Source organism: Gobio gobio, assembly GCF_949357685.1.
Source record: "Gobio gobio genome assembly, chromosome: 9".
Lineage (NCBI taxonomy): Eukaryota > Metazoa > Chordata > Actinopteri > Cypriniformes > Gobionidae > Gobio > Gobio gobio.
This window is the reverse complement of record NC_137115.1, coordinates 51,425,091-51,447,465: the sequence shown is the minus strand read 5'-3', so window position 1 is coordinate 51,447,465 and position 22,375 is coordinate 51,425,091. Positions and strand designations below refer to the sequence as shown.

The window sequence follows — 22,375 nt, the reverse complement described above, 5'->3', positions numbered from 1 at the left end:
CAACTTCACAGTCTTTTCAACCGTACATTTTGTTATTTATGTGTTACAAACATTTACAGAGCAGGGGGCAAATGTGTACTGGGATAAACGTTTATAGTTTGGGTATGAACATTGATATCTAGCGATCAAAATAGAGCAAATCACCTTTTTGAAGTGTTTTGAAACTTGTGTGTGTTGATACATACAAGTCCTCCTCGCTTATTATCACATCAGGAGGTGGCGACAAGAGACTGTTTAAAAAGTGTTTGTCATTGAATCATTCATTTAAAAGATTCATTCACAAACGCTGATTCAGTGAAACAAAATAATTGTATTAATTATTTCATTCAAATTAATGTATTTTTTAAATGGCCTGAAGCCATGAACATTTTGTCAGAACCTCTAGTAAATTATGTTATTTTGTTCAGTTTTTTCTTCAGAGTCGTGGGAGAATCGTGATCTCAATTTTAATTAAAAAAAATTGTGATTCTCAATTTATCCAGAATCGTTCAGCTCTAATTTGAAGCGGCATTTACTATTTAGACAGACTGTTTAAAGAAGCTCAGAGGTAGCATGTCGTGCTATCCACCACTATTACTGTCAACACAGGAGCCCCTCAAGGTTGTGTCCGCAGTCCCTTTCTCTATACGCTGGATACTAACGATTGCCATAGCCCCCTATCACAAAATACTATGACAGCCATACTCGCCCTCCTCACCAGCAGGGAATCACTTATCGCATATCACCAATCTGTTTTACCCAGTGGTGTACAGACAGTCATCTTCTCCTCAATGTTACAAAAACAAAAGAACTCATTATAGACACACGTCAAAAACTCTCCAACTCTCACTGCCCTATCTCCATCATTGGCCAGTCAGTAGAAATTGTTGAGTTTCAGGTACCGTGGCATTATTATGGACAATAAATTGAGTTTTGACCATCACATCCCTAGTGATTGGTATCGAGAACCGGTTCCAAATTGCTCAGAACCGGTGTTTCGATAAGAAACGCGCATTTTGATAACGCTTTTTAACTGCTGCACACACACGTACATTCCTATGCTGCATTTTACATTTGATTACAGTTTCTGTACCTACCTGAAAATGTTTATTTCAATCATCTTTGTTCAATTGTATTTATTCGTGCAATTGCCAGTTTGTTTATTTGTTCTTTTTTAATTACTGAGTGTTTACTTGTCTTTAATAGTGCTTGACATTTATATTAGGCTTTTTTTTTTTTGTATTTTATGCTATTTTTGTATTTTATGGTATTTTTAAACCATAGGCAAAAGTTGCTAGCCTGTTGACTTTTGTTCATGGTATTCAGCTACAATTAAATGTTTTGCAATAATAGCCTAATAATAAATTAGTTTTTTACCCTATTGGAATCGAAATTAGGAATCGATAAGAATCGGAATCGATAAGTAGAATCAGAATCGATAAAATTCAAACGATACCCAACCCTACACATTACAGACAATCATAGACGCTGCCAACAATGACTATTTGTCATAAGTAAACTCAGGACTCTCTCAGTCAAACCACACCTCTTGCTTCTCCTTTACCGAAGTATCATTGAACCCATCCTCCTGTACTGTGCCACCTGCTACTTCACCATGCTCTCTCTCACTAATAGAAACAAGCTCCTTAAAATCACCAATGCCTCTTCAAAAATAATTGGTCTTCAAACTACCAATTTGTCGGCTCTTATTGCTATCATTCGTAGAGAAAACACTATAAGACAAAATCCTAGCCACCGTCTCAACTCATGTTTCACCCTTCTTTCCTCAGGCCGTAGATACAGACAGCTGCCCCATAAAAAATCACGCCTAGGGAGAAGTTTTGTACTCTCAGCTATAAAAGCGCTGAATTTACATAATGCATAATTTCCAAAGTTTTTGTTGCTGATGCCATTTTTGTGCAGTATTTCTGTGTACAATAACATGCCGTATGTGTATATTATGGGTGCTGAATGTTGCTCTACTGAGGACAATAAAGAATACATCTGAAAAAAAGCATATAACATTTAAGCAGCTATAAGTAAATGCATTTGAGATATAAAAAAATATAAAATGTTGGAAAAATGCAATGATACCTTTAAATATAAAACTAATCCACCAGTAGGTGGTGGCAAGTGATTGTTTTAATGAATGAGTAATTAAAGGGATAGTTCACCCAAAAATGAAAATTAGCCCATGATTTACTCCTCAAGTCATCCGAGGTGTATATGACATTCTTCTTTCAGACGAATAAAATCTGAGTTATATTAAAAATGTTCTGGCTAATCCAAGCATTATAATAGCAGTAATAGTTGCTCTGTTTTCGAAGTCCATAAAAAATGCATCAGTCTGTCAAATAACGAGCTCCACGCGGCTCCAGGGTGTTAATAAAGGCCTTCTGAAGCGAATCGATGCGTTTGTGTAAGAAAAATATACATTTACATTTACATTTATGCATTTATGCACTTGGGGGTACAATAAGCGAATGGTCGTGAAGAGTCGAGTGAGCGCAACAAGTGCCTGAAATACTTAGTCCGTGTACATTTCTCAGTGCAGCACAGGCTAGAGTAGGGAGGGAAAGAGGAGGAGAAAGAGGAAAGGAAAGAATTTTTTTTTTTTTAAGAGGTTAAGTGCTCATGGAGGAGATGAGTTTTTAGTTGACTTTTGAATGTTGTCAACGAATCAGCGTTTCGGATGGCGGTGGGCAGATCGTTCCACCAGCTGGGAACGTTGAATGAAAATGTTCTGGAAAGGGATTTTTTGCCTCTCTGTGATGGTACCACAAGCCTTCGCTCCTTAACTGAACGAAGGCTTCTGGTGGGGGTGTGGATTTGTAGAATCGAGTCAAAGTATGCAGGAGCTGAGCGCGTGGTGGATCTGTAGGCAAGCGTCAGTGCCTTAAACTTGATGCGAGGAGCGAGTGGTAGCCAGTGCAGAGAGATGAAGAGTGGTGTGACGTGGGTCCTTTTGGGCTCGTTGAAGACCAGACGTGCCGCTGCATTCTGGATCATTCGAAGTGTTTGGATCGCACAAGAGGGGAGTCCAGCCAGAAGCGCATTGCAGTAGTCAAGTCTAGAAATAACCAGGGCCTGGACAAGAAGCTGTGTTGCGTGTTCAGTTAGGAACGGTCTGATCTTCCTGATGTTGTAGAGCGCAAACCTACATGAGCGAGCTGTCTTAGCAATGTGTTCTCTGAAGGACAACTGGTCATCAAATGTAACTCCAAGATTTCTGACTGATTTTGAAGGGGAGATCAGGGATGTACCTAACTGGATGGTGAAGTCATGTTGCATAGTGGGACTGGCGGGAAAGATGAGGAACTCAGTCTTTGCCAGGTTGAGCTGTAGGTGATTTTTACTCATCCATGCCGAGATGTCAGCCAGACAGCTGGAGATTCGTGCAGCTACTGTGCGGTCGTCTGGTTGGAATGAAAGGTAGAGCTGAGTGTCATCAGCATAGCAGTGATATGAGAAGCCATGTGCCTGTATGATGGGACCTAATGAAGTAGTGTAAATGGAGAAAAGGAGAGGTCCAAGCACTGAGCCCTGAGGAACCCCCGTGGTCAGTTGATGCGCTTGGGATTCCTCTCCTCTCCAGGCAACCTTGAAGGAATAAAATATCCATATTTAAAAATGTATTAAATTTTTTTCTATGGCTCTGCATCAGCGTTTCTATTGTAAAGAAGTTGCCAAATATTAAAGATTAAGTGAACATTTGACTTAAATAACGTTGACCGATATTGAACAAGGATTTGATCTGCTTTAAAGTGGGACAACAACAATCACCCTTTGTGCCCTCTGTAGGCATTTGTTATAATAGGCCTATAGTTTATATTGCATGTTATATTATGTATTTTAACTGTAGTTCTATAAAACTATACGATTATTTGCTTTTAAAACTTTATGTGAACCAAATATTCTTACCTCATTGTTGTTATAATATGTACTTTGAAGTCATTTTAATGGCTATTGTTTACTTGGGTTTATTTTTATTACCACAAAAAATATCCGATTACTTGATTAATCGTCAGAATAATCGATAGATTACTCAAATACCAAAATAATCCTTAGTGACAGCCCTAATTATTAGTATTTCACTCTATTTATGACATCAAGATGAAGTAATCAGAACAACAACAAACAAAAATCATCTGCCTCATTAAACTTCCTGGAAATTGTTGTTAATGTCCAAAAGGAAGAAACACGTTTCATATTTTCTTTTCCATCTCCCTTGTTGATGTCTTTCAGAAACCAGTGTCATCCTGCTCATTGCCTCTCATGAATAATTTATAATTGTGTCAAGATGGGTCCGGGGCCCCACTTCCACTTAGCGGAGGATAACAGTCCCACTTGCAATAATGGTGTGTCTGTTGAGTTGCTCTGCTTGAATGAAATTCAAGGAATAATCCAGAAACTAGATGAGACCAGTCCAGGAATTGGTTCTGATTTGTCTGTCTCTAAATGGTTAAATCCTAATTATGTCTTGTCTTAAGTACGGCATCCCTAAGCTCAGTAACACCAATTAAAGCATTAATTAATCAGTCCCTGCACAAATCACCCATTAGCCATTTCCCCCCCCCCTATATGTATACACACACTCTCACTGTTACGATCACCAGTGAGAGTGCCCATGATCACCACCAGAGGGCTCTCCACCCTAGTCTATTGTCACTTCATCTTAGGACTACATTTCCCACATCACTCACTACCTGGACTTCCTTCCTGATTACATCCACCTGCACCCCATTACCTTGTTAGCTCACAATTTATAAGCCTGGGGTCCGTTCTTCGTAAGTGGCTAACTCAATTAGCCGGAATTGATTGTTGACGATTTGGCATGATCTTGGATTGTTTGGTTCTTTGATGCTTATCCTGGACTTGCTATCATAGCAACAGGTCTGTAAGCTTAAACCTGCTCGGGAGGATTAGATTGCATCTTGAGGTGATACTTAAAATCTGTCCCAGCCACTGCTACTTTATTACAAGAGTTCATTACTGAACCAGGGGCAATAATAATAATTTTAAATAATAATAATATAAAATGTTATATTGTATATGTATATGAGACCGCATCTAATACTATAGACACATCCACTTGATTGAGCGATTTATTTGTGATGGAATAATTACTAAATAATTTTATTGGAGGTTTACACACATGCTGTACAATTTAAGTGATCACAGATATTATGGGAGTGGCTTGATGCAGTGCAAGAGATGCAGATAATTTAATCTTGACCCTTAAGAAACTTTAATACTGTCATGTTACAAATCTGCTTCAAATTGAATTGAAAATTAAATTACAACATTGAAATAAAAATGTAAAGGGTGTAGCCCACAAATACTGTTTAAAATCGTGAATATAAATAATTGGTAATAATTATAATTTAATAATTATCAAATTATTTATAATTTATCTATTATAACTTTTATGTTGGTTTGGTTGGTTGGCTGTTTCCTTATAAAGGTCCAGAAATTTGTGGGGGGGGGGTTTTGTGTAATTTGTTAAGTTTTTTTGCCAGGTGGCTTTTTTAATTATATGATGTCATTACGTTGCTGTCTTGACGCCAGCCAATCGCTGCATTGCTGATCATGGTTTCGAGTATCGATGCATCTGCCCTCTTCAGGAAACACAAGAACGCGCAGTAATCTTAGATCATTTAATCCAGATATTTTAATCCAATCCACAAATTTGTTTGACGAACCAAATTAGCCTGAGATCAATTATAACGATTAAAAGATCTGGGATCGGTCAAATCATCTCCGACGTATTAAGCGAGGTACGAAGAACGGACCCCAGGTCATGTCTGTCATTCATTGCGAAGTCTTGTTTTGTTGACACTGCATTTCTGAGGCATTTCTTACCTGTTTGCCTGTCTCTCCTGTCTTGTTTGCCTGATTGGACTGATTACCTGTTATGACCTCTTGCCTGTTTGTTGACTATGAGTGTGGATTACTCTTTAAAATAAAGCTGCATTTGGATCCTCAACCTTCTGTCTCAGAGCAGTACGTTACACTTACTCACATACACACTTTTGTGTCACGCATTTAAATGTATAATCATGTTTTTTCTAAAGCGACATGTCTTGAAGAGATTCATCCTTGTGAGTAACATGAGAAGTGCCACAACAAATCGTTCCAGACTTGCTGAGAAAATATAAGCTAGAACAGAAAGCATGAGACACTGATACAATAGTGAGAGAATAGTATCCCCCCCCAAGGTTGTCCTTGGGTGTTTGTTGGAAGAGAGAGAGAGACTTGGCTCCATGAATTAAATGAGTAGTTCAACCGAACATAAAAGCTCATTATTTAATCACCTCCATATTGTTCCAAATGCTGAAGACGTGTGAACACCACTGGGTCTCACTCACTAATAACTGTGTGGATTACGTGTGAGCATGGACAAATATCAGCAAAACCAGTTCAAATGCAATAAACACCTTTTACACCGACCTCTCATTAGCCAGCTGTACATATGTGTATCTGCACTGTTACACAAAAAAATCTTGGAGATTGAGTTATATTGCAGCATACTCTTTCACTGTATTTGATGAAACATTTTTGCAGTAAAATATCCAAAAACCACTAGGCCAGTGTTATATGTTTTGTTCAGTTGATTACTTACAATATCCCAAATGTTTCCAACTATTTGTAAATCATGAGAAAATTGCTATTTTAACCGAGGAACCGAGACGTGTGAGGCAGGGCCAGCTCTAGCTCTTTGGTTGCCCTAGGGGAGATTGAGTTTTGCCCCACCTTAATTGTGAAGCCCACCGGCAACTATAGTTGCCAGTGTATAGTTGTCATTTTCCTTCTGTAAGTATTTTTCTAGATATTATCCATGTTTTATATCTTAATGACACACAAGCAGACAACCAAATAAAGGATTTCAAGAAAAAAAAAAGAATTAACTTCCTTCCTGTCACATGAGACTGCCAACTTCCTACCCCTACTTCCAGGGAGCACAACAAAGGCAAACCCTCCCAAAGAAAGGTTATTTTCATGTTACTAATAAGTATTTTTTTGTTGACATATATATCAACATAATCATGAAGGTCTCTAGAATCATCCAATCAAAACAAATCTTACAACAGATCTATAGTTTTTAGTATACTTAGTCAAACATAATAAATTTGATTATGAATAAAGATTGATCTGTTGAAAGCAATTATTTTGAGTTAGATGCTAAATGTTCTCCTCTTATTCATATTTGATAGCCTGGATGCCAGACGAACTTAGCCCCGCCCACAGCATTTTTACTCGGGCAGTTCGGTCTGGACTTGATCCATAGAGAAGTAATTATGCCCGAACAGAAACCGTTTGGACCAATGAAATTGTCAGGGCGGGCTTTAGACGATGATGGACAGATGATAAACATTAACGTAATCATCCACGCCATCAAAGGCGCTTGGGTTGAGTTTGTTCTAATCCTAAACGGAGAACTTGTTCGTATATGCATTCACCTTTACTATTTCTCTCAGAAATGATGATCGTGTTGGTAAGTAACTTACTCTGTGTATCCTTAAATTCTTTTTTTACAACACCGGCAAAGATCGTTTACACTCATCTTTTTCTTCTAACGTTAGGCTACTTATTCCAGCGTGCGTGCAGGTACAGGGTTGCCAAGTTTTTACAACAAAACCCGCCCAATTGCTAACGTTCCTCAAAACTAGCCAAAAACAAGCCCAATAGCTTTCCAGGGGGGGTTCTCTGGGAAAAAAGGCATTTGGGGGGTAAAATATGTGTTATTTTGGCAGGGCTGCCTGCTAAAAATCGCATTCCTGGGTCTGTATATCACATAATTGGGGTCGCTTCAACCCGCGGACATGGCAACACTGTGTTCAGTTGAGTTCTGTTGACATTTGACAACTAACGTTATGCGTCGCTCCGTTGCTCTGATTGGTTGTAGGTCTATCCAATTGAGGTCTTTCCTGGTTCGGTTGAAACACGCCCCATAATCACAGCCCAACGGAGCAGTATCAGACTCAAATTCTGACTAGAATTGAGTATGACGACGTCAGGCTACATATTTGACATTGAAGGGGTGCATACAACATATTTGCCCACCGACAACTATAGTTGCCACAGATTCAAATTCGATTTTCAAGAAAAAATACAAAAACCTGGGGAAAATAAATGCAGAACATGCCATTCAGAAAAAATTGGGCACAAATGGGAAAACTATACAAACAAAAATGCTCTTATAGTTACTCCAAGACTTAAAAAGCTAATTATGACTTAAATGATACACTCTAATAAATAGCACATACAAAAATGCTACAAAGAACGTTGGAGGATATTTAACAAATTATGACTCAAACAATGGATGAACAAACAAAAATGCTTTTATAGTCACTCCAACACTTAATCAAGAAAATTAAGACTTAAAGGATCAACTGCAATAAATTGGTCATACACAAATGCTAGAAAGAATGTTCAAGGATATTTACCAAATATTAACTCCATAAACTGTGCAAAAACTCTCTTAAGCACCTGTAAAGACACTTAAGCAAATTATGACTCATAAACTGGATTAACTATACCCTCTACAAACAAAAGTGCTATTATGGATACACTGTACTTAAATTTTTTTTAAATATATAAGTTCTTGTAGCTCTATCCCTATCTTAAATAATAAAAGATGAACAGTTGTTTCTGGCATTTCTATTTACCTTCAAAATTGACGCAGCATTAAAATTTGGCTCGTCTGGACTTCCTTATTGTCAGTGAAATGCGTTAATATGTAGAAAACTAACTAGCTAGCTAGTGATATCTTAGTGACAGCAATAACGTCCAAAGCCGTCCAATATTAGTTGATAATATTGATAATACGAAGTTAATTCATTTAGTTTGACACCTTTATGGCTGAGATGGGAAGACTTACCTCTATACTGGGCTTTCTTTTGATCGTCTGTCTTTCTCTTTTTCCGTCCCTGTGCACTCGAGGGTTTAGACCGCTTCATTTTTGAAGAACGCGCTAGTGCTGAGCACTTGCCTGACCTAACGCCTGAACGCCTGTGCTCGACAATACTTACCATCAATTCAATCTAATAATCAGGTTATGTAATTAAACGTGTGGCTGAGGGGGCGCCCAAGGATGATCATTTTTAATAAACAGTATGTTTTATTTTGCTTGTTCTAATTCTATGCTTAATGGGAAGTAAGTTTAAGGGCGCCACTAGAGGGCGCCTGCGCCCCCTACACATTTGTCGCCCTAGGCAACCGCCTAGCTCTGGTGTGAGGGAGTCGCCTGACAATTGTGTCATATCTGTGTTGCCCTCGGTTATAGGTTTTATTTTGCAGAAACGCTTTACTCTTACTAGGGCAGGGCGGTATATCGAGTTTGTACAATATATTGATATATTTTTTTTAGAAACTATATGGAATGAGGCAATACCGTTTATATCGATATACAGTCAGTGGTGTAAAGTAACGAATTACAAATACTCTCGTTACTGTAATTGAGTAGGCCTAGTTTTTCTCAGGAATTGTACTTTAAAATAGTGTACTTTTACTTTTACTTGATTAGGTGAGCGCGGGGCACAATCTAACGCGGGGTTAGTTGTAACACGCAAATTTTAACCCTTTCCACACATGCCAGAATGACGAAACTTAGTGTATTTACTAGTTGCCATTTCAACATTATTTAAAGAAAAAATAGCGCCAAAATTAAAAAATCTCTTGTATGTATTTAACCATAGCAAAAGTAAATCTCTTACTTAAGTTTAGTTTTCATCTCTGTTTTTTGTGTTTATTTAAAATAAGACAAATCCGATATTATTTTAATCTTATATCTTTTATTTAACAGTTGAAATCGTTCTTTAATGCTGATCTAACAGCAGAAGACACGAGCCGCGATTTAAATCCCAGTTGCGCAGATGGGGTGCGATGTAACACTGAGTTACAATGAGCCCCTATTAGATATATGCCATTATATTGTATACTTTTATGAATTATTTTGAGAAACCATGAGAAAAGGGTAAATAATGACTGAGAGTTAATGTTCAGATAATAATAACTATTATTATGTTTTTTTGAACTATGCTGTATAGCTGTATTTAGCGATGTGTTTGTAGTCAAACTCAAAAATGTTTATATTTTTAATGATTAAAAAAATGCCATTATTTTATTTTGAAAATTTAATAATTGTATTTGTTGACTAAAGATTTTAGTTTGTCTTGGATATTTTTTTGATTATATCAGGTAACATTTTAAGCTGTTATTTGGTCATGTTACATTGTGCCCCACCACATGTTACAATGTACCCCATCTATGGGGCATGTTGCCACATTTCACTTCCATTCTTTCGGGGTAAATCAAGGAAAAAGTATACACTGTATTAATGAAACAAAACCACATAATTGTACTAGACATGTGTGCAATTCATGTGGGAAAAAATAAATACTCTGAACCCCAAGTGGATTTACAGAAACTAAGAAAATCAAAAAGCGTTAGGTTGTGCACCGCTCTCCCCTACATTTTAAGTGCTGTATTGGTACTTTTACTGCGCTATTTTCCCTAAACCTGCCGTCGCTACATTATGTTTATTTTTTTCCTGTCAACGTGATTGGCTAAGACGAATAATCAGTCCTGTGACTCCATGCGTCACGCGTGTGATCTCGTCAAATCAATGATAGCGACCAGCCTAGAGTGAGAGGTACGCGCGCTTTATGAAAGGGGGTTGTTGCTGGTTACTGTATGATGAATGAAATCGTGAAATTGCCTTAAACAATTACTAAAAATAAAATGCAGAATATTACATTTTCTAATACACGCACAAATGGTACGTATTCTGTTAGCTCTGCACGAGCTTGCGGTGACATCTGCTGGAAACACTTCATTTAGCTTGATTGTTTGCCAGGCTTCAGTGCATTAGGCACTGCTAGATTTTTGTCCCTTACATCGATTTCGCTCAACATGTAAACGCATTAACCTGCTTTCTGTCGGCTTATTGAAGTGCATATTTTAATGATATGTGTTCTCACATGGCGATTTAAAATTGTAGTACATGTATATAGCAAATAACTTTCATAAAACATCAGATTTATATTTATATCAGGTTTATTTTTTAATTGTAAGCAAAAATAATCAGAGGTGAAAATTGTGAGTTAGGGCCTACTCGATTCTGATTTCTGAAGTGTATTCTTTTTACAGAGAAAACATCCATTGAAATTAAAGCAGTACATGCGTCTTGAAAAGAAAGAACTCTACTTTTTTTTTAACATAAATTGTTAATGTACAACGCTTTGCAACCTTTTTTAATTAACCGCAAGAAAACCTCTACAGAATGGTTGTCATAAATGTTACCAGATTATTGGTTGCTTTGTCAAATATTACATGGCTGTATTTTTAGTGCTAGCAGTCAAAAATAAAACTTGGAGAAATATTGTAATACTGTTGGTGATCTCATGTTTTTTTTTTTGTCATTACTGAGAATCATCCATAAAAGAGAAAGCTACATTTTTAATTTGCCGTGTATAAGGTGGAATAACATTCATAGCATAATACTTACTACTAGTACTCACTACTCCTCCTGAGTACTTTTAAAAGGGCTACTTTTCACTCCTACTTTGAGTAGTATTTAGGACAGGTACTTTTACTCTACTAGCATTACATTTTTTGACAAGTAACAGTACTTTTACTTGAGTATGCTTTTTCAGTACTCTTTCCACCACTGTATACAGAGTAGATTGATACGAGTGGATCTGAAAAATAGCAGAGTGAGCTGGTGCAGGGACAGTGCATGATACAATTTGTCCTAAACATGACACATGCTTTATATTAAGGGCTTCAAAATAACTTGTAAGACATAGTTAACACGTAGGCTATAGTTTAAAGCAGCTTGCCCTGTCAGACGCTCTGAGAGATAACGTTAGGCTACTTGTGCTGACTGACAGATACATACTTGCGGTGTTTAATGCGTTTGAAATGTGGTGCTTTCCTCAGTGAATAACTTCCATTTCACAGGTATATTCTCCATCTGTAAATGTTATAAAATCATGCAAATATATGTCAATTTTGCTGTCAGGAGAGGACGAACCTTCTGCAAGTGAATCTCCGCTAAAATTCAGGCTTCTGTGAATGAGCGCCGCCCGCATTCGCACCAAACAGACGGAGTGCAAAAGAATAGGAATGCAATAATTCTGTCTAAAATATACATATTTCTCAAATATTTATTGTTGGACAATAAATGTGCCATATGTGGAATTTTAAACCTACAAGTAAGTGTTTTTTATGAAAGTGACCATTATAATGGGGTAATCAAATATAGGCTAATATGCTTTTATTTTATTTTCGGTTTAGTGAATTTAAAAACAAAACCCCCCTTTTGCACATAATATATTGCATAGCCTACATTATGTTCACTGTATTTGTTTATAGCCTTCAATATCAACATTGTTTTTAGGAATTAATTCGGCAGGATGTGAAATAAAATAATTATTAAAATAAATATATATATATATTTTTATCCAAATAGAAAAATGTAGAAAATACCGGGATATATACCGTGTATCGCCATTCAACCAAAAAATACAGAGATATGATTTTTTGGCCATATCGCCTACCAGCCCTAACTCTTACTACAGTGTGAACAAGTGTCATAGCAGCCGCAGAGAGAACGCACAGAGTAACGTCATAACATACTTTTCAACACACTCAGATGTGTCTAATATGATAAACAGAGCTGCGTTACCTCATACTCATGACCGGAAAAGCGGAGATGGCACCGGCGACTGTGTCATAATAAAAGTCCCGCTGCTCGCGAGGCATGTGTTGCCTCCATCTTATTAACAATCGCTCCAGCGGTTCCTCAGCTCCACAACACTCGCTCCTGCTCTGCTTCACTACAGTAACGTTAATAATCACATCAACATGATTTCTGCCCGAGTCCTATCCTGATTATTTTCCACCGGCTGTGAGGTGAAGACCACATGTCCCAAGATTCTGTGTTCAAACTTGGCGTCATCAAACTACGCCTTTGTTTTGAAAAGGCGACCTCTAACGGACGGAAAAGTTACATAGTGCAGCTTTAAGATGAAATATCTATGAATTAAATATTCAGTTTAATTTATAAGGCAACCCAGAGTATGTGATTTTTGTGTAAATGTGGTTTCAGTCGTTCCAACATTTTTGCACAAAATTAGAATACATTTTAGTATGAAAGTTATTGGTGAAACATGATTTGTTTGAGAAAATATTAGTATGCAGATTTCATGCACACATTTGAGTGTATGAGACCCATTGTATGAATCTTCAAAATGTTCTGTTTGTGTTTTACTGGGAAAAACCGCATCAGGGTTTGGAACAACGACATGAGAGTGAGTAAATAATGGCACTGTAAAACGTCTCCTCACCTTAGTGCAGTTGGCCGCTTTGGGTTCCAGGTCATTGAGAGTGACCAGCTCTCTGAGCAGGCTGCTCTCCTGGTAGCCTCCCTTCACCCCTCGTAACTTGAAGTAGGCCTGAGGCTTAAACAGAATGAGCCGCAGGTTGATGGCAAACCCTGCCATATCGATGGCAAAGGGCCGATGAGGGTCGAATACTGTTTTCCAGCCATACACTTTTCCTGCTGCATTAACCTTTGGAGACTCGTACCGTAAACCTCCAACAAATGCTACAGGCCACACCGACACTTTACGAGTTGATCGCATCTGCAGAAAAGAGAGAGACTATAGATTACATTTTGTTTTGCTTAGTTTCTGTTATTTAGGGTACAAATTCCCTTGGTTTGGGTCCAGTAAGATCTTTTTAAAGAAAGAAATGTACATTTATTCAGCAAGTATGCATTAAGTTGATCAAAAGTGACATTAAAGACATTTATAATGTTACAAAATAATGATATTTCAAATACAAGCTTTTTTTTTCAAAAATTCAGCTTTTCCATCACATGAATAAAATACATTTAAAAATGCATAAAAATAGAAAATAGTTATTTTAAAAGGTAATAACATTTCACAATACCGTATGAATGTAACAAATGTAATGTAACAAATGTAGATTTGGTGAGTATAATACAATTCTAAATATATATATATATTAGCTTTCAAATTATTAATCGTGATAAAGAAAAGTTTGTGTTTACATAATATATATGTGTGTGTACTGTGTATAATTATAATGTATATATAAATACACACATGCATATATTTAAAAAGGATTTATTATATTTATATATAAATCATATATACAGTACATACATGCAAATCTTTCTTAAATATATACATGTATGTGTGTGTATTCAAATATACATAATTATATATATATATATATATATATATATATATATATATATATATATATATATATATATATATATATATATATATATATATATATATATATATATATATATATATATATATATATATATATATATATATATATATATATATATATATATATATATATATATATATATATATATATATATATATATATATATATATATATATATATTAGGGCTGTCAAAAGATTAATCGCATCCAAAATAAAAGTTTGTGTTTACTTTTGTGTGTGTCCTCTGTTAATTATTATTTATATATAGATACACACACAAGCATGTATATATTTAAGAAAAAAATATAATTTTTATATATAAAACATTTATATTTATATTATAGATTATATAAATGTATATACAGTATATACATGCAAATATTTCTTGAATATATACATGAATGTGTGTGTATTTATATATAAATAATAGTTAACAGAGTACACACACATATATTATCTAAACACAAACTTTTATTTTGGATGCGATTAATCTTAATATATATATATAATGTATTTCTTTATATCTTTCCGGCCGTCAACTTTTTAAAGGAAGTGCAAGTCTGCAACTTTTACAATTAATTTCCTGAAATGTATTTTTTTTTGTCATTGTATGCAAGAACGGATCAGGAAATTCACACCGTTTTCAGGGATATAGGAAAAAGTGTTTGGGAAAGTTTGATTCTGTTTAGTGTTTTGGACTGAAATAAAATCAGAAAGGCCTTGTTCCCCAGGGGACTTTCAGCCCTGTTGTACAAACATGCCACAAAACTTTCATCATGTGCAGTTCACCTGCTGTTTATAGTGTGCTTTCTCTAAGTGGCAGCACAGGCACAGGCATGATTAGACACTTCAGGACTGCACATCATGTTTTGGACAGTGAGGGGATTCACATACAAACAAATAGATCTGAACAGCAGGATTCATCCTGAACAGGTCATGGGAGGTGAACCAAGATCGGAGACGAGACGGTGAAAGACAAGCGAGAAAGAGAAAGAGGGACAGATCCTCCTTTAATCTTCCTTCTTCAAACGCTCCCTACACTTCTACATCCAAATGCTTTGTGAGTGTGCCGCCCAGCGCAAGTGGTCCACATCATAAAAGGAAACTGCCTAATGAATAGTGAAGGCTAGAGCGGGCCAGTGGAGCAGTTGCCTATTTACCCATAATGCATCTCCCACTGCATCCAAGGGAAGCTTTTACAAGGAACTACAAAAGGACTATAGATTGAAAGGTACACTGTGCCTCTTTCTAATTTTGCGAAAACCACTCGCTCACTATGTGTCTGTAAAAATAAAAAAATCGATTAAGCCTCAGCTAAATGTAAAAGATGGTTTTGCTGACTGAGCTGTTATAGGCTGTCCACATTGATCCAAATCTAGCTCACGTTAATGACCCTTCCCCAACATATCAGGCATTAAGTGAACAGTCCTGGCCAAAATGTCACCCTCAATCTGAATACTTCCTGAGCTACTAATATTATATTGCGCCACTGCCATTTTTCATTAAAGAGAGGGACATTTTCCGTACCCGTTGGAAACAAAAACAACTGAAATCGGAAACTGTTGAAAAGGATGCATGCTCGGTGCAGATTCAGGCATTAATCTTTTCTAAACTAGCTGTCATTGGGGAAGGCTGAGGCTGCCCTAGTTTCACATAATGAACGGCTGTTTCCTGCTTTTTGCCTCTCATTTAAAGTGTTTCACGCTGATTTCTGAGCTGAGGAGAAGGAGAGAACCATTAGATGGTGATGGGAAGTGGACTTATACCATGAGAAGCAAAGTTTTAGAATCGTTTGTTCATTCTGACATTTACACGGTTTGAAAGTTTTACTTTCCGACAAGCAACTTGAATTATAATATTTTTGTAGGCTTACATTAACACAGGCGTTTTCAAATTGGGTCGAAATGAGGCATTAGACAATCTGTGGAAAACTTGAGAGAAATTTGATTTGATTAGGGCTGTCAGGATGTAACGGTTCTCTGTAAAAAATCGTACTGTACGGTTCTCCACCCACGGTTCGGTACGCACTTGCATCGCGGTTCATCTCAAATCTGACGACGCATCTATAATATGGTTTGTTGAAAATAACAACGTGTAAAACAGACAGACAGAGTAAGGTTAATCAAGCATTCTGCGTTAGTCCAGGCAGGCCACGTAGTCAAGCTCCGCTATCAGCTGATTGGAAAAATTCCAACCACTCAATTGACCTATTGGTTAGCCCCTCCCCTCGAACGCAGATGAGCCAATAGCTGTTGAGTATCCTTGGACCGGAACTCGGACATCTTTAGGTCTCAGCGCCATAGAGAAACATTGGAAAATCCGAAGCTCTCATCGGTTTGATGGTGTTTATGCTACAAAAATGCTAAAATGTCGTGCCAGAGGTACTGTAACACTGATTCCAGGGATCCTGAGAGGATTTTCTGTTTGTCATACTCTCGTTAAGTGACGATTAAAGTCCCTGCTAACATACAAACCGGAATAACTGACTGTTCTCACGTCATGTAACACTGTAGGGCAAAAACACGAAGGTCTACATTTCAGTGCCTCTCCATATTAAACTGGCTATATGAAACTTAAACTTAGTCCTACTACCCATTTTGATGGGTATTATAGTCTCCGGGTAACGAAAGGAAGAGCTCGCACGCAGTTTATCGGAGTTGTTTTGCAGATACAAAGTTTACCAGTTATTATTAACTGCACCCTCGAAAAGGCATAAGGTCTGTGTATATGTTTGTTTACTGTTAGTTGTTTGAGTGTTTTTGTGTAATTTGCTGTGTATGTTAATGGTAATGCAACGGAGAGAGATCGTTTGTGAATGAGACGTTAATGCGCACTTCTTATGCTTTGTTTGTTCAGCTCTTACGATGATTTTTTGGAGTGAAAAAGGACATAATAAACTTGATAAACCATCAGTTAAGTTTGGCCATCATTCGGACGGGATATACGCTACATTCTGTGTCCAAAAACATCTTGGGATAAGGTTTTCACACTGACAGCTGTCACTGTAAGATATAGCAACTCCGTTTGTTTGTCCGAGTTAGCAACAGTAACTAAGGGGGGCAGGGCTTACCGATAGGTCAATTGGCAACTCTCAAACAGGGCGCCTTACTTAAGCGTAGCTGCTTCAGTTCAATCTGCCTGCTTGGCTGCTTCTGCTGCACGCTGCTTTGCAACCCACCTCCACCCCAGCTCCTCCTTAAACTGTGTTTAACTTAATCAATGTCATTCTGTTGTCATTGATGCATACTCTGTTCTAAATGGGGGATTTCGCTGCCCTCCCAGTATAAAAAATGGGAGGTTGTCCCCAGAATCTGCTGCTGTTCCCTGTCTTGGCTTTTCATGGAGCTCATGAAAAGGATGGGGAATTTAGAACAGAGCCAAATCGCCAAATGTAAATTTTAGCAAAATATGCCAATAAAAAGTCGACTAAAAGTCGTCTATGGCGTTTTTGACTTAAGTGGACCTGACGGAAATGTATGTTTCTGTCGATAGATACACATTCTGGCTTCCCAATACATTACAACAACAGCGATGATCAAAAATCTTGGACAAAACTGTCACTCTTGTATGCTAGTGCCGTATGCTTGAACATGACCAGTCATTTAAGCCATCATCTCCCGGGTGTTGATAGCCACACATTGCTATTTGTGTTTAAACTAAACTCATTTAAGCCTTGCAAACATTCAAGAGCAAGACATGAAAGAGAACTTGAATAGAGAAGATTTGTGTGTGTGAGTGTGTGTGTACTCATCTGAAGCGTGCACATGGCGCATTGCAGATAGCGCGCAAATATTGAGCTCTCTTTCAAGTCTTGCGCTTGAACGGACAAATTCACACAAAAATTATGTCAACATGCCCGTCTTGGCGAGTATCCTAGCAAACATAGTAGGTTATGTCTTAAGTAAACCATAAACAGTCAAGAAATACGTGTGTTCATGTGTAGCAGTATGTACTGATGTACATTATGCTGTCTGTTTTAATGTTAATCAAACAAATGACAAAGAAATCCCTCACTGCTCTTGACTGAATAGCTTGAATAATGATTAATCTTTATTTAATTTATACAGTGAAGATTATAATATGCAATGCATATTTTATATGCATCTTTTCTCTATTGTATGTATTTGTGTTGTTGCTTGTAGTTTGATTATATGTTCTTATTTTCTTTATTTTTATTGTTGAATATAGCTAATAACTAATTTCCCTGAACATAGCACATACCGAACCGTACCGAACCTGTGACCCTAAAACCGTGATAAAAACTGAACTGTGAGTAAAGTGAACCGTTACACCCATAATTAACACTATTATCTTAAAATTTAAATACACAGTAATTTCTAACATGCTACTTTAGAATTATATTTATTGCAAAAAGTTATTTACCAGCAAATACGAATGTATCGATTGCAAATGTTTCTTTTTAGGTTTATACATACAACATTTACTTTGAAGGGGTGATGAATTGAGAAATCAACTTTCCCTTGAGCTTTTGATATATAAAAGGTCATGGTAATATAAGAATATCCTGTAAGTTTCAGAGCTGAAAACTTCCTTGTTAGTCAAAGAAAAGCTTTTATTGACACCAGGCCCAGCAAACAATCTCAGAATGTGCCCGGCTATGTCGTGAGAGTGTAGTGAAGCACCGCCTCAACAGAAGAAGAACAATGTCTGACTCGTGCCACTAACATGACAGCTAAGAGCAGCATAGAGCTAAACAGCATCGAATTTCTAAGCAGTAAACATACCACATAAGCTTTTCGGATTCAGATTTTTAAGCATTCGGATTTCAATATTATGAATGCATGGATGAACTTAATTTTTAATGAATATCCAGCTCACATGGGGAAGACATTGCACGCATGTTCATTTAAAGCTACACTGTGTAACTTTTTTTTGTTTATTCTTAGCTAAAAACACTTAGTTCTTTCAAAAATATATGTGCTCATTAATGTATATTTACTTCTTTCAAATAATAAAGTATTCTCGTAAGTTTATAATATGCCATTGAAAATACATACGGGTAAGGGGTTCGAATGCCGGTCGCCATGTTTCCCCTCCATCTTGAAAGTACATTAGCCAAAGAGGGACATACCCGTAAATTCAAGCTTCACCTTTCGCGTTTTAACACTCGATGGCACAGTGTCGATATGGATGAGGTCGAACTGGAAGCCATATTAATCTTGGACTAAATCGGCCACCGTAGGAGTTGAAACGAAATCTGAATTGAGAGGAACAGAAACTAATATTCACTGTATGGTCATATACCTTTTAACCGCTAGATGGGGGAAAATATCACACAGTGTAGCTTTAACCACGGAGTCGCGCGTGAATAATATAAAAAAATATCATTCCAATCAATCGCGGGTGGATGAGAGATGAATCATTGTGTTTGTTTGATAAAGACATGTTGCGAGCCCTGGTTATGGGTCGGGCGATTCATTCCGGTTGCCGTTTGCCACACGCTGTCACTGACAGGGGGAGCAGAAGCTCATTAAATATGCAAATCTTATCCAATCCTAGCCGTGGGCGTTTTCTTCCAAGCCTTCAGTGCGGCACGCCCATCAAAACCGAGCGTGTCTTGAGAGAGCCTCAAAACCAGGGTAGAAAATAGCCTATTACTTATTCATTATGATGTTTCTGAATGTAAAAACCACGCAAATGCAATAAGTTGACCCCAGACAACAGTATATATATATATATATATATATATAAAAGCCAGTTCTGACCCTTAATGGGTAGAAAATAGACTGTCAGCTGAATATTACTGATCACATTTTAATGATTTGCTTCGGCTTCTATACTGATACTGATACTGCTATTGATGCTGCTGATTTAATTTGATAAATTACATTTGTTTATAATACACACTTTTTTGTCACATAGTATAAAAAAGTCTTCCTACATGAAAATGTATAGTTGCCATTATATTTTAGAAAAGAATACACACCATGGGGACCTTGTCATACGAATGTGTCATTTAGATTAGGGTGTGGATCATGTAGCCAAAAGTGACTGATGTCTGAGTGGGCCATTCAGGGGTGTGTTTCCCGTACAACAACGTAACTCACTGCTTAACTACCATAGTACGTTGCATCGTTGAAGAAATCAACTAGCTACTGACGACTGTTACAGTTGGTAGTGCAGCAGGGATGACAGCAGACTCAGACTTCAAACAAAGGATGGGTTTTAATGGTTGAAGGAGACAAACGGGAACAAAACACAAACCAACCAACATTAGGGTATAAACATTAGAACCGACAAGGAGTGCCGGGAGTGAGTACAATATAAAGGGAGTGCTAATGACAAGGACCAGGTGCAGGGAATCCGGGGAGAGCGGGAGAGATGATGAGCAAGTGAGTTCAGGTGTGATACAGGGAGGATTCTGGGAAATGGAGTCCGGGACAGGCGTGGAGTGTAACAACGACTGTTTCCCGAAACCATATTGTCGCAAATCTGTCGTTCAACCACGTTGGTTAATGATGTCACGCAGGTGGTGGAGTAATAACTGCTTTTAATGTATTATTTGGATTATCGAATAATAAATTATGGACATGGCACCTGAGGACTAATTCTTATATTTCTCAGTTATTTTGCTTTATTTCCAGATTCAAATAGGCTCTTTCTTACACTCTAGAGCAGTGGTTCCCAAACCTGTCCTGGAGGACCACCAGCACTGCACATTTTGTATATGTCCCTCATCAAACACACCTGATTCAACTCATGAGCTCATTAGTAGAGACTACAAGACCTGAAATGGGTCAGATATAGGGAGACATACAAAATGTGCAGGGCTGGTGGTCCTCCAGGACAGGTTTGGGAACCACTGCTCTAGAGCAGTGCTTTAAATCTCTTGACAAACTAAAAGACATAAATTACATTTGTATGTATTAGATTGTACTAAATGTCAGCTTGCTTATTTTGCTCAAGATAAGGATTTATGGTAGCACTTTACAATAAGGTTGTATTAGTTAACATTAGTTAATGCATTAGTTAACATGAACTAACCATGAACAACACCTCTGTTCAGCATTAGTTAATCTTTGTTAACATTAGTTTATATAAATCCAGCTGTTCATGTTAGTTCACAGTGCATTAACTAATGTTAGCAAGATTTTAATAATGCATTAGTAAATTTTGAAATTAATATTAACAAAGATAAATAAATGCTTTAAAAGTGCAGTTCATTATTAGTTCATGTTAACTAATGCATTAACTAATGTTAACTAATACAACCTTATTGTAAAGTGTTACCGGATTTATTAAGTCCACATGTCATGCAAACAAGAAACTATGCTTCTAACCACAGGTCGAGAGCTGTTGTTGCAATCACACAAGTTTGCGATGCTGTTTGCGAATGTTCGTTGGAACTATGGTTTCGGGAAACACCAACTGGTTGAACTATTGACAGAACTTGCGACCATAGTTGGCTTACGATGCTTTTGGGAAACGCACCCCAGACCGACTTGTGAACTGTTAGCGAGCATCAGATGGGGAAAGCATTGCATTAGGACAGTAATCAGCCAATCACAAAGATGTAGAGATCTCCTATAATGTGACATTTTCCTGTGTTTTGTGCAGTTATCCCACACTCTGCTTTTTATACTGTATGTTTCGTTTTAGTTTTGTACAGTTGATTTTCTTCTGATCTACCTTTTTTTCGGAGAAGGCCTGACCTAGACGTACATGCGAAGATGACTCATTATTCAGAATAGGACATGTTGAAATGATTCTGTCAAGTCAAAGTAGTCACGGAGGAGAGGGGAAAGTGGCCTGTGTCCCTTGAGCTCAGAGCACTTACAGCAGAGTCAATACTGGAAAAGAAAGCCAGGAGATTGAGGGTAAAAATACACAGCCTCTGTAAATAAACCCTTTCGTTCAGAGTGCCTGCACAGGCATTTTTAATAAGAGCTTAATAATTAATACACACTGGCAGGCATGGTTGTTTTAAACAAGGCCAAATGCATAATTCATGAACTGTTACTATATCTTCATTTCAAAAGGTAAAAGGTATTGGCTCTTCTGTGTGATGTTTTCTCATTGTAGATCACTGATTTTAGGCCACACACAACTATTAAGTTAGATAGAAAAAGCCCAGAGTGGGGTTGAAACTAGTTTATCTTTG

The 22,375-nt window shown here is 37.2% G+C and overlaps 1 protein-coding gene across 2 annotated transcripts in view; it reads right to left on the bottom strand.

Annotated features, from left to right (window-relative positions):
• Nucleotides 1-22,375, bottom strand: part of b3gat1a (beta-1,3-glucuronyltransferase 1 (glucuronosyltransferase P) a) — a 143,522-nt gene that overhangs the window by 3,086 nt on the left and 118,061 nt on the right. For both annotated transcript variants that reach the window (XM_079825043.1, XM_079825044.1), the window contains one exon: nucleotides 13,332-13,628. In XM_079825043.1, the coding sequence (XP_079681169.1) occupies nucleotides 13,332-13,628 (297 nt within the window). The remainder of the gene's footprint in view (nucleotides 1-13,331; nucleotides 13,629-22,375) is intronic.